This window comes from Brassica rapa, chromosome A07 (genome assembly GCF_000309985.2).
Source record: "Brassica rapa cultivar Chiifu-401-42 chromosome A07, CAAS_Brap_v3.01, whole genome shotgun sequence".
Lineage (NCBI taxonomy): Eukaryota > Viridiplantae > Streptophyta > Magnoliopsida > Brassicales > Brassicaceae > Brassica > Brassica rapa.
Window position 1 is genome coordinate 18747609 of NC_024801.2, and position 11809 is coordinate 18759417.

The 11809-nt window shown below is 36.3% G+C and overlaps 2 protein-coding genes across 2 annotated transcripts; one reads left to right on the forward strand and one right to left on the reverse strand.

Annotated features, from left to right (window-relative positions):
• Nucleotides 1-1584: 1584 nt before the first annotated feature.
• Nucleotides 1585-4598, reverse strand: LOC103830182 (citrate synthase 2, peroxisomal). Its single transcript, XM_009105923.3, has 12 exons — nucleotides 4180-4598; nucleotides 3922-4105; nucleotides 3759-3844; nucleotides 3471-3575; nucleotides 3288-3350; nucleotides 3089-3198; nucleotides 2885-3004; nucleotides 2655-2804; nucleotides 2469-2589; nucleotides 2288-2385; nucleotides 2068-2191; nucleotides 1585-1947 (listed from the first exon to the last, which is right to left on the reverse strand). Exons 1-12 carry the CDS (start codon nucleotides 4411-4413, stop codon nucleotides 1816-1818), a joined length of 1527 nt encoding a protein of 508 aa, XP_009104171.1. The 5' UTR covers nucleotides 4414-4598; the 3' UTR covers nucleotides 1585-1815.
• Nucleotides 4599-7513: 2915 nt separating this feature from the next.
• Nucleotides 7514-11801, forward strand: LOC103830183 (agamous-like MADS-box protein AGL1). Its single transcript, XM_009105924.3, has 8 exons — nucleotides 7514-8002; nucleotides 8365-8596; nucleotides 10152-10233; nucleotides 10927-10988; nucleotides 11104-11203; nucleotides 11280-11321; nucleotides 11392-11433; nucleotides 11523-11801. The coding sequence occupies exons 2-8, from the start codon at nucleotides 8370-8372 to the stop codon at nucleotides 11712-11714; spliced, it is 747 nt and encodes a 248-aa protein (XP_009104172.1). The 5' UTR covers nucleotides 7514-8002; nucleotides 8365-8369; the 3' UTR covers nucleotides 11715-11801.
• Nucleotides 11802-11809: the final 8 nt, after the last annotated feature.

The window sequence follows — 11809 nt, forward strand, 5'->3', positions numbered from 1 at the left end:
GGCTTTTTTGTAACCTTCCATCTGCCAGTTTAATTGATGAATTGTCTACTTCAAGTAATTTTCGCAGAAATAAATTATATTCATGTATTATTTTTAGTTTTGTATGATTCAAAGTTGAAGAAGAACTTTGAATAATAAACTAATCTAACCACACCAAAAATTCCATCAAATTACAGCAGCACATATAAATCTGGAAGACAAACCTGCGATTGGTTTATATATATCAGCTTGAAAGGCATAATATTTGGTTCTGTCAGTTCTCGGATCATCAGTGACGAAGTACTGCTCGGCTTTTGAAGTCCTTGGAGCTTGAGCTATCGAGTAATTGTTGTCGGAGTTTTAGAGGAATCACTGTACATATGAAACTTCATCTTGAATCGAAAGAGGAGAATTGTGGGATTGTTTTGATCGATTGAAAGGGATCAGATCGAATTTTGATTAATCCACCGAAACATTAAAAAATATTGAAAGCGTTTAGATACGATGTAGCCTTATTTGGTGCAGAATCATTTTATGTTTTGGGTTGTTACTCACCTGCCCCAATTGTTTTTTTTTTTTTTTTTCCGTCGAAAAGTTTTTAATATTAAAAACAGGCCAAGCCCAATACAAATAACAAACATACAAATTGCAAACTCGCTTCTCAATTGGGCCACACAATCCGGCCCAACTTGAGGAAAACCCTAGACCCTTCACGCGATTGACTTCGCCGCCTCGCAGATCAGCCTCTCTGCTGCTTGGACACGTGTTGCCATCCTCGCCGTCGAGGATACACGTGTTGCGAGGACGCCACGTCACCACCGCTTCGCGTTTCCGCCGGAGATCCAAACATCCGATCTTCCGACCACCCCGGAACTCAAAAGCTCCGTCAATCTTCTCCTCAACCATCTTTGGGTCTCTAAAAACCGGAGGTAATCAATCGCCGCGGCGAGATCTCCTCCAACACCGTTCACCACAGACCCCCAAGAAGAAACGTCGCATGCATCGCCACTCTTTCCGCCGGAGAACTTCCCTCTCCTCCGACGACCCACAAACAACCGAATCATAATAAAACCAAGATAAAAAAAAACAAAACCCTAAAAGATAAGGGACCTAAGGCCGGCGACGCAAGGCTGTGGAAGCCTTCACCCCCCGGAGACCATAGCCGATGACGGCGGAACTGAAGGAGCTTCCCCGCCACGGAGACAAAAAGCCGGCGGCGACGGATCTGTGGTAGCCTCCATCTTCCGGAAATATTACTCGATCTACTAAAGTCTTAACACCACCATCTTTCCGGCAGCCGCGTCGTGACTCCAGGTCAAAAACACGCCGGATGGTGGCTGACCAACGCTCAGACAGTCAGAACCCAGAGGAGGCGAGGAAAAGACAAGAAACTTGTCATTATTTCGAAAGGAAAAACGGGTTCCGGCGGCGGCACGGACGCTCACGCGCCGGCCGACCGCCGCACCCCTCTGAGTTTTTACTTTTCTCTCTCTTTTTCTCTCTTCCACCTTTTTGGCTAGTGCTTTTACTTCTTGTTCTTATTTTTGCACCTGCCCCAATTGTTTCACCCTTTTAAAAATTATTCATATAAACTCATTCCCCAGCTATCATCCTAGTAGTCTATTATTACGGAACCAGTACAAAATATGTTTAAAATCATCATATAAAATACCAGACAACCAATAGGAAGTGGATTATTGAGGGTGCATGTTGAATAACAAATAATAAGAGAAGAGAAAGAAAACAACAGAGATTGTTGAGAAGAGCCCCTCTCGTTTGCCCAGAGGTGTCACCCAATTGTTTTATTGGTATGTAGTAAAGATTGAGAGCTTGAGACTAAAGTGCAGATCCAGATAAACGCCTTCTTGATGCATTCGAAATCGAAACTTGACCCAACTTATCCGAATCACTTGACAACGTTCTTTCTCTCACCGGCTCGTAATGCCTTAGCCACACCCCAGTGTAGGCCTACACAATACAATCATTAACCCATGATGAGCCAAACAGGAAAATACAACACCTATTTTTAAATCAATAATATATCAGAGTGCATGTATAAATAACCAATGAGCCAAAGAGTGCACTTACCTGTTGGGGTCTCATGATCTTAGTGTCAGGATCATCCAAAGACTCCCGCCAGTGTGACAAATACCCAGCCATACGCGGGACTGCAAACAGGACTGTGAAGAATTCTGGTGGGAATCCCATTGCCCTGTCCAATGCATTTACCAAACACATCAGATTCAGGTACAGAAGCTTATATGAAAGACCTTTTTGTTTTGGTAAGACAGAGTAAGATATGGCTTACCTATAGATTAATCCAGAGTAGAAATCCACATTTGGATAAAGCTTTCTCTTCACAAAATATTCATCAGAGAGTGCCGCCTTCTCTAGAGCAACTGCTACCTGATAAAACATCATACATACAAAACTTTGTTTAAACCACAATCTTTATATATTTATAATACAAAAAGGAATCTCTAACGTACCTCGATCAGAGGATCCCTTCCAACGATGGAGAACACTTCATCCGCCAGTTTCTTAATGACTTTTGCTCTCGGGTCGTAGTTTTTGTAAACACGATGTCCAAAACCAGACATCTTCCTCTTTCTGAGGATATGCAAAAAAGTAACTTAATATTAGTGGCATTACTCATCACAATCTTATAGAGTTACCTGCTCTTCACCCCTTCGATGAACTCTGGAATGTTTTCAACACTCCCAATCTCTGCTAACATCTTAAGGACAGCCTCGTTCGCACCGCCATGAAGAGGACCGTATAGCGCTCCAACAGCTCCCGCAACAGCGGTGTACACGTCAACACCACTGCAGAAACACAACACATATTCAAACATACCTCAGAGCAGACTGAATGAATCTTCTTCTAACCAGTGGTAAGTAAGTACCTAGAGGCAAGATGCCGAGCAGCAGCAGTGGAGCAGTTCATTTCATGTTCAGCATGCAGTATGAAGAGGATGTCTAGCACCCGAGCCAGACGAGGATTAGGCTTGTAAGACGTATTGCCCCTGAGATACCAGTGCAGAATTTTTAAAACTATCATCCTCTACAGATTCAAGTGTCTGGCCAAAAATAAAAAGATGGTGGCGTACATTGAATCCAGCATATAGAGGAAATTCTCAGCATAAGAAAGGTTGCCAGAAGGAAGAACAGGAGGCCTGCCTGCCATCCTCAAATAAGCAGCCGCCGCAACTGTTGGAGCCTGCAAACACGTTATATTAATGATAGATATATACACGTACTAAATATTAAAAGTCTGGTTATACATTAAGGCAACAGACACAACAATACCTTTCCAAGAATACGAACAATCTGTTTATCACGAATTTGTTTCGACTTGTAAATATCTTGGCCCTGCATCCAATCGGAATTTCCGTTTAAAAATCATGAAAACACAAACAAATGGAGTATTAGAGTATGGGGATGGCAGGAAAAGACATGTAACACAATACATAAATAAGAAAACAGGATTACCCTAAGAGCAGGGTTGGCATCAGGATGAAAGATGGAAAGTGCACTCATTGCACTCACAAGAACCCCCATTGGGTGTGCATCATGAGGCATGGACTGTATGATTTCCTGCCAAAATATTCAGAAAATAATCATCATCAGATATCCAAATTCCCAATACTTCCCTACAGAATAGAATAGAAGACCGTTGTTCAGCAATACATCTCTGTGTTATTGAGACTAACATATTGATTATAAAGTCTGAAACTTATACTAGTATGATGATGGAGAATACATATGAGGAAAGAGTACCAAAACTCCTTGTGGGACAGCAGAATGCTGAGAAATGGTGAACTCCCAATCAGCTAGCTGACTTTGAGAAGGCAGATTCCCATACACTGCCACCAAAGATGATTACTTTATCAAAGACTATGATCAAACAAGAAGCTACAAGAAGCTACAAAATGAGACTTACTGAGGAGGTAAGAAACCTCAATGAAAGTGCTGCTCTCAGCCAACTCTTCTATTGGGTACCCACGATAACGTAAGATCCCTTCATCTCCATCGATGTAAGAGATCGAAGACCTAACAGGAGCCGTGTTCAAGTAACCTGGATCGTACAACTTAAGCCCCTTGTCATCCTTCCCCGTCGTCGTTATCTGCACCATCAAATCAAATTCATCGTCAGATCGATTTTTAGAATTCGATTGAGAGAGAGAGAGATTACAATTACCTTCTTGAGATCAACGGCTTTAACGGTACCGTCCTCTGATACCGGGACCTGATACTTCCTCCCCGTGCGCTCATCGACGATCGTCAAGCTTCCCTTGAGCGATCCATGCGGTGGTAAAGCACTCGATGTGCACCACGGCTCGATCGCCGGCGGCAACACCTGGATCGATCCGACGGGATCAGATACCGCCAAGTGCGCAGTGAGAACGGCCAATCTTCTCGCAGAAATCTCCATTTTCACCTCCACAAATATCAGAGAATTCGAAAAAAAAATAAGCGAAGAAGAAGAAGAGGAAGAAGAAACTTTCTTCGGGTTATATTTCGGGTACCCGGGTTTACCCGGAGATCAACGGTGAGATGATGATAAAGATTGGATCGACGGTTGGTATTCTTTTAATCTTAATATAGAAAGTCCAAGATGCTTATCCTCATGGGATTTAAACTTTCCTTATACTAAATCAACTTTAGCGCGGCAAGGCAGTGAAGACTAGAAGTTGATTGGCTTCCTCGGATTCCTAAATATCTATTAGTTAATGGGCCAACACATGTGGACTCAAAGAGATAAGTTATAATCTGCTTAATATATAGGTCGGCCCATTAAGCTATATATAATCATAAAGTCTCACTCATGTCAGATGAAATAGCAACTAGTTAAATTGTGATAATCCTAGAATCATAAAAAAAAAGTTATGTATTAAACTTTAAAAAATTTATATATTAAAAGTTTCAAGAGGTAAAACCATTTTTTTTATTGGACCATATTTTGAGAACCGTCCTGAACATAACTAATTTATTTTCTTTGACAAGTTTATTTTGAGAACCGAACTGAACCGGCTGAAGATCAAACCCACTTGATTATTTTTTTTACATTAGAAGTTGTATTCCCTAGTAGTCAGTTTCTTTGATAAGGCTTAGATTTGGAGCTAGTAAGTTATAACCAGTAGCGTGCTTATGTTAGATGAGGCCTAAGACAAAATCTTAAAAGAAAATTAGATTTAGTGCGGGGAGAATTGAATTAGAGGCCCTTCCTCACACATACACTTCAATTTACCACTACACCATAACAAACATTTTGTAATTTGGGATCTCAAAAAAATTATATTTATTTGGGGCCCGAGGCAAAAGCCTTTTTTAAGACATGGTGGGCACAGCTCTGGTTATAACCCATCGGTTAAATGATTCTAAACATGCATCTAATTTAGCTTTTAATCTAGAGACATGAGCTGGTGGAAGTAAGCATGATTCTTTCCCTGCAAAGACCAAACAAAACATGATCCCATCCAATGGTTTGTGATGACTTTGGCACGTTTTAAGATAATATAAATGCTTACCTAATGTATATATGTGATGTATTAGAGTAAATGCAATTAGTAATTATAAGGAAAGTGATGGAGGCATGAGCAAAAAGAGTTTCTATTTGTACACAAATAGTTAATGTGAACTATGAGAAAGGTTTGTGAATGATTATGACTATACGTATGATTGGTCACCACTTAATGGATTCCTTAATTTTTTGTTCCCTCATTAAGTTGTCGTCTCATCATTTCTTGACCCATGGTCTCAGATTGGACTTTTAAAAGGTACATTTCAATATCAATGGTCGCACTTTTTTAGTCCAACGTATTCATTTTCAAGTTCTCAAACAAGTGTGGTGATTATTTTGCAGTTCTTATTCACACGTCTAACTTCTATTATGTATTTCATTTTCTACGGATAAGAAGCGTAAGCGTTGCAAATAATATTATCTCGAATTAAATGGGATTAATTAGGCCATAATCTAGATTCTATGTATCTTTTATATATATATATAAACAAAACATACGCTCAAATTTAGTTGCGTATTTGAGTAGATATTGTCTTCATTACTTGTAAGAAAAAACTCGTTGGACTGCACAATAGTTTTGTTAACGTGTAATTAAATAGCGTATTTGTAAGATTTGAGATTCAAAATCGTCTTTGACAGCTATGCTCAACATGCTTTGAATCATAAGCACTGTCTAGATTCTCAGCATGTAACTTATATTTCAGATCAGATTGACTGCAAAACGAGGTCCCACGCAAGAAGGAAAAGACAAGTATGATGTTCTTGGTCTGGAGAGTAGAGCATGTTATTAAGGGGTGCAAGAGTGGATTTCCAACAAAAAACAAGTTTTATGGGACAAAAATCGAAGAAAGAATAAAGAAAGAGGGTAAAAACACAATATATGATTTGTTATCGCCTATTTCCCATAAAGGATTCAGATACTAGGAGAAGTTGATGCCAATTTCACATGCAAGTCTCTTTCATTACATCTCCATATTTTACCGCACCTACGTCTCTATGTTTACATTCTTGTCATCGACTTTTTCATGAATAATTTTTTTTTGCAATTTTTATTTCACTTACAATTATGAATTTCTTATATATATTCTTCCAAGTTGTAACGATCAAATAAATATGCATGCATTATGTCATATATGGCTATACATCATTTTAGATTATTGATTTTTGCATTATCTTATTTGAAACCTTTAGTTCTATCTACGGATATCAATGTCTAAACTTTTGATTCTTTATTTAGATTGTGTTCTTCGATCAAAGATTCCCCTCATAAATTGTGTATTCTTTGCAAAAAAAAAGGAGTTCACTTATTTCACTTGTGAACATATTATAAATTGTACTTATAAAAACATTCTGCAGTTAAAAGAAAATTAAACATCAAAGTTAGAAAAATTGACTTTATGAAAAAAATACCTACTAGCTAGTTAGCAGTAAGAGCATCTTCATTCATGGTTCTTAAAACAAAAAATACAAGTAGTTTAATATAATTTAAATAAAAAAACGAAATTTTTATTTTGAAATAAGATTTGAACAAGTTGAGAATTGACAAGGGTTTATTAGGGTTTGAAAAGTTGATCAAATGTTATGATTCATCGTCTTCTCTCTCTCTCTTTACCTTTTCTTTGTTTAATGGTGAGAACTTTCTATGAAAGTGTATTTGGTTACTTGAACTAATATTTTTATGACTGACTTTATGAAAACAACACAATCTACTAGCTACATGGACTGTAGAATACAATTTATATTTTAGATTGCTAAGAAGTTATCAGTTTATCTACAGTTTGGTTGAATTAATTCAACTAGGTTATGGACCTTATGGTTAGACTTGGTTAGGTTCAATATGAACACGTATAGATACAGAGAGGAGCATCTAATTAATTGAAACGCAGACGTGTTTAAAAAGAAAGAGAGAAAGATTACCATAAAAAGGGAGTTTCCAAAAGATGGTTCTGATGTGAAACAGAGCCCCATCCCTCTCCCTTTCCCTTTTCTCGTGAAAGATATTGGATGGTCCTCCTTCAATGTCCACCACCTACTACTCATCTTCTCTTTTTTCTTTAATTAGTTTTCAATTTCAATTTCAGTTTCAGTTCCTATAATTTATAAATATTTCATATCTATTTATATGAAATGTATAGAGAATAAAAAGTGTGAGTTTATATATTTGTCGAGTATGTTTGTTTTGACAATTGGTATATAATTTATCTGCTTATTATATATGTACGTATAAATATATTTCAGCTAAGAAAAACTTGTAAACTTCTGTGTGTTCTGCAAGTGGGGTCTTAATACCTTCAAAAAATAGTCCTTCAAATGAAACTGATCATAAACCAAATTTGAAAAGAGAGAGATGTATTTTTCAAAAACGACATAATTATTAGAAAAGCAGAAAAAACAGTTAAGTGATACTGAGATCAATAATAATATATAGTATCTCTTCAAGAACAATATCTCATTACCCACTTCTCCTTTGTGCTGATCTATCATAAACTTTAAACCCCAGGTAAGGTTCTGAATGTTATACAGTTTATATAGAATAACTCTAATATCAAATATTTATATTCGGAGTTCTTTTCATTTTCTTTTTCAATTCAATATCTGATCCTTTGTTACCTAGATTTGATATGTTTATTTATTATTGTTTATCTGCAAAGAGACTTGATCATTTTAACCCTAAACCTAAGTTTCGTACCCAAATCATACGATCTATCTTTTGGTTATTCTTGATCTGCAAAAAGATTAATTTAATCATCAATCTTAATTAGCTTCTCTAGAGCAATTTTTTTTTTCTTAAGCTTTGCTCTAGATCAATCTCTCTCTCTCTCCCTCTTATTATGTTATTTTACTCATCTGGTGATATCACAGAATCAATGGAGGAAGGTGGGAGTAGTCACGACGCAGAGAGTAGCAAGAAGCTAGTAAGAGGGAAGATAGAGATAAAGAGGATAGAGAACACAACAAGTCGTCAAGTAACTTTCTGCAAACGACGCAATGGTCTTCTTAAAAAAGCTTATGAGCTTTCTGTCTTGTGTGATGCTGAAGTTGCCCTCGTCATCTTCTCCACTCGTGGCCGTCTCTATGAGTACGCCAACAACAGGTACGCTTCTCCTGCACCTTTGATCTTTGCTTTCTTGGTTTACTAGTACTACTACAAGAAAATCTTAGTTAAATGTATGGAGAAGTGAATTGTAGAGTCAAGATTAGGGTTTTTGTTAAATTACAATCCTGGGTTTTTTCCCCATGCCAAAATAAAAAATAAAAAATCAGGGGTTTTTTTGTTTTTTCTAAATTAAATATCGATCTCTCTAGAGCTACCATAATTAACTATGTGTGTGTGTCTGTTTGTGTTTGTGTAAGCAAGTAATGAAGAAGGAAGAAAGCTGTCTTGTCTTCTCAACTTCTAGTTAGCCTTCTCGTTAGCCTTTTTTGGTGTCACTCTCTTTCTGCAAATCATTAGAACCTGATGCATGTCAGCTTCTCCATGAAATTTCTTCATTCAAATTCAAATTAGGGTTTGATCAGTAAACAAGTTGGGTACTTTCTTGGCACGAAATAGCATGTATATTATATAAATATGCAAGACTTATGTTACCCTCTGCCTAGTGTAACTTGGGACAAAGCCTAATGACCATTTGTCACTTGTCACTAGCTAGGGATCCCTATAATTATTTAATCTAGCCACCAAAGGCAAATGAAAACCGAAAATTTCATATTCTTGAGTTGGTCTTGAGAAATATAATATGTGGCTGAAATAAAATTGTCCTGGTATGCAAGTTCAGAATTTCAACTCTCTTTCTAAAAAACTGTAAATATATATATACTTCTCATGTAACTGATTGTTTACATTTAATGTTTAACTTTACCAAAGATGTAGTTAGAGAGCATTATGTATAACAATATAAATGCAGTTTTTATGTTTCTAATCTAAAATGAGTTTTTTTCGATGTAATAATCTAAAATGAGTTGCTACCATTATATATATATATATAGCTTTTGTTACAATAGTTGACGAAGAACTTCAAATTAAACAATAAACACACATGAGTTTAATTTGTCTAATATTGAAATCACTCATCGACTGTTAAAAAAAAACAATATTGATATTAATATATAAGCCATTGCTGAATTTAAACATATGTAGTCCTTGGATATATTAATATTAATGAGAGGGAGATAACTCAGAGAAGTGTCAGAACTCGAAATGGTACGGGCCAATGAGAAGCTCTGGCATTCTGAGCTCTATTTATCTGTTATTATTATCTGTAAAAAATTACTGATCCTTTAAGCATATTGTGATGAAGTTGAATCATATAATATGCATGGACGTTGTTGTGTTTACCAATTTGAAATCATACTACTAGTGTAATACTTAATTACTTATATCCTTACTTTAGTTAACTGCATTGACAGACATTTATTATTTGATGTAAATTACCTTGGAAAAATATGGTTTGATTGAAATTATCTCTTCATACTGGCAATCAGAAACTGGTCCAAACTTCAAAACCACACATTCCTTTCTGGTTGATTTTAAGGTTTTTGGCCGGGAAAATAAACTTTCCAAAACCCTAATCAAAATACAGTACGTACTATGTTTAAGAGTTTATATTTATTAAATTAAATCTAATAGGTTCTCGAACTGAACTTTTTAGCGTGAAGGGTACTATTGAAAGATACAAGAAAGCTTGTTCCGATGCCGTTAACCCTCCTTCTGTCACCGAAGCTAATACTCAGGTACCATTCTTAAGTTTTTTTTTTTTTTAGTTCTTTTGGCCGGGAAAGCTTTTTTGCGTTTTCGACAGTGTTTAAGCTTTGCCTAACGATAGCTGATCTCTTTACCTTTTATTTAGCCTTAAATTGTTCACCATGAATTAGTTTAAGCCTAATTAACCTTGTGTTTAAAAATGTTTTTATCTTTTTGGGGGTTATTAGATAGCTCATTGCTAAGTCTTAGCAGTTTTAGGCCATGATTATCGCTAAAACTGTTTTTTGGGTTTCTTAAATTTTTTTTTTTGTTTTTTTCTGATTAAAAAAAGAAAAAATTAAAAAAAAAAATCAATCGCGGGTCGCCACGTATCAGTGTGGCCCGTAAACAGTACAAGAAACAAATTAAAGTTGATCCTTTTTTTGTGACTTTAGTAACTGGTTTTTTGTTTTTTGTGAGGCCACACTATATCTTATTATTATTTTGTTAAGGACCCTTTTTAATTACCTCCCGATAAGTATTTCTTGTATCTCAATGTCATTTCTATGAAATGAATTCACATTTTGTAAAAAAAAAAAAAAATTCTTTATTTCTTTTATTCTTCCCCTCTTTTTTTCTGTCTTTTTTTTTTTATGATGACCAATTAACATTACAAAAAAAATTAAAAAAATTTGGATGGGTTCTTGAAACGTTTTGGTGTTTATATGCATGGAACTCTGAAGTACTATCAGCAAGAAGCATCTAAGCTTCGGAGGCAGATTCGTGACATTCAGAATTCTAACAGGTAAATAAGACAGTCTTAATGTTCAAAAAAAAAAAAAATAAGACAGTCTTTTGGTTTGATCACTACTTCTCTATTATAGATGTTGTTTTGATTATTTAATGTTGTGACTTGAAAGGCATATAGTTGGGGAATCACTTGGTTCCTTGAACTTCAAGGAACTCAAAAACCTCGAAGGACGTCTTGAAAAAGGAATCAGCCGTGTCCGATCAAAGAAGGTACTTACTACCCTAACGTCTCTTTGTGTCTCTATAACTTATATAGTTTTCTTACTCTTATATGAAAATCTCGCAGAATGAGCTGTTAATGGCAGAGATAGAGTATATGCAGAAGAGGGTAAGCAACGCTTCTTCCATATCTTTCATCGTCTCTTTTAAGGTTTTTGAGTTTCCTATAAATCGTGTAGGAAATGGAGTTGCAACACGATAACATGTACCTGCGAGCTAAGGTTAGTCTAAATCTCTCTTCTTTACATCATCGCCTACCCGAGAAGATAACGTGTGTAACAAACCAAACTTTGATGTTCGGTCTTTGCAGATATCACAAGGTGCGAGATTGAATCCGGAGCAGCAGGATTCGAGTGTAATACAAGGAACAGCGGTTTACGAATCCGGTCTATCTTCCCATGATCAGTCACAGCATTATAACCGGAACTATATTCCGGTTAACCTTCTTGAACCGAATCAACAATTCTCCGGTCAAGACCAACCTCCTCTTCAACTTGTCTAAGTTTTAAACATGAAAAAAAAAAACTTGTTTCTTCCCCTCGAAACGATTGTTCAGAGAAAGACACTAAGAGTAACTTCTTCTCATGCATAGTTTAG

Bases quoted from the DNA above. Each gene is read 5' to 3' on its own strand.
- LOC103830182 (XM_009105923.3), bottom strand. From the start codon at position 4,413: ATGGAGATTTCTGCGAGAAGATTGGCCGTTCTCACTGCGCACTTGGCG. The intron at 3,576-3,758 runs GTACTCTTTCCT...ATATTTTGGCAG, and splicing joins CTGTCCCACAAGGAGTTTTG to GAAATCATACAGTCCATGCC. The intron at 3,199-3,287 runs GTATTGTTGTGT...ACGTGTTTGCAG, and splicing joins TTGTTCGTATTCTTGGAAAG to GCTCCAACAGTTGCGGCGGC.
- LOC103830183 (XM_009105924.3), top strand. From the start codon at position 8,370: ATGGAGGAAGGTGGGAGTAGTCACGACGCAGAGAGTAGCAAGAAGCTA. The intron at 10,989-11,103 runs GTAAATAAGACA...GTGACTTGAAAG, and splicing joins GACATTCAGAATTCTAACAG to GCATATAGTTGGGGAATCAC. The intron at 11,204-11,279 runs GTACTTACTACC...AAAATCTCGCAG, and splicing joins GCCGTGTCCGATCAAAGAAG to AATGAGCTGTTAATGGCAGA.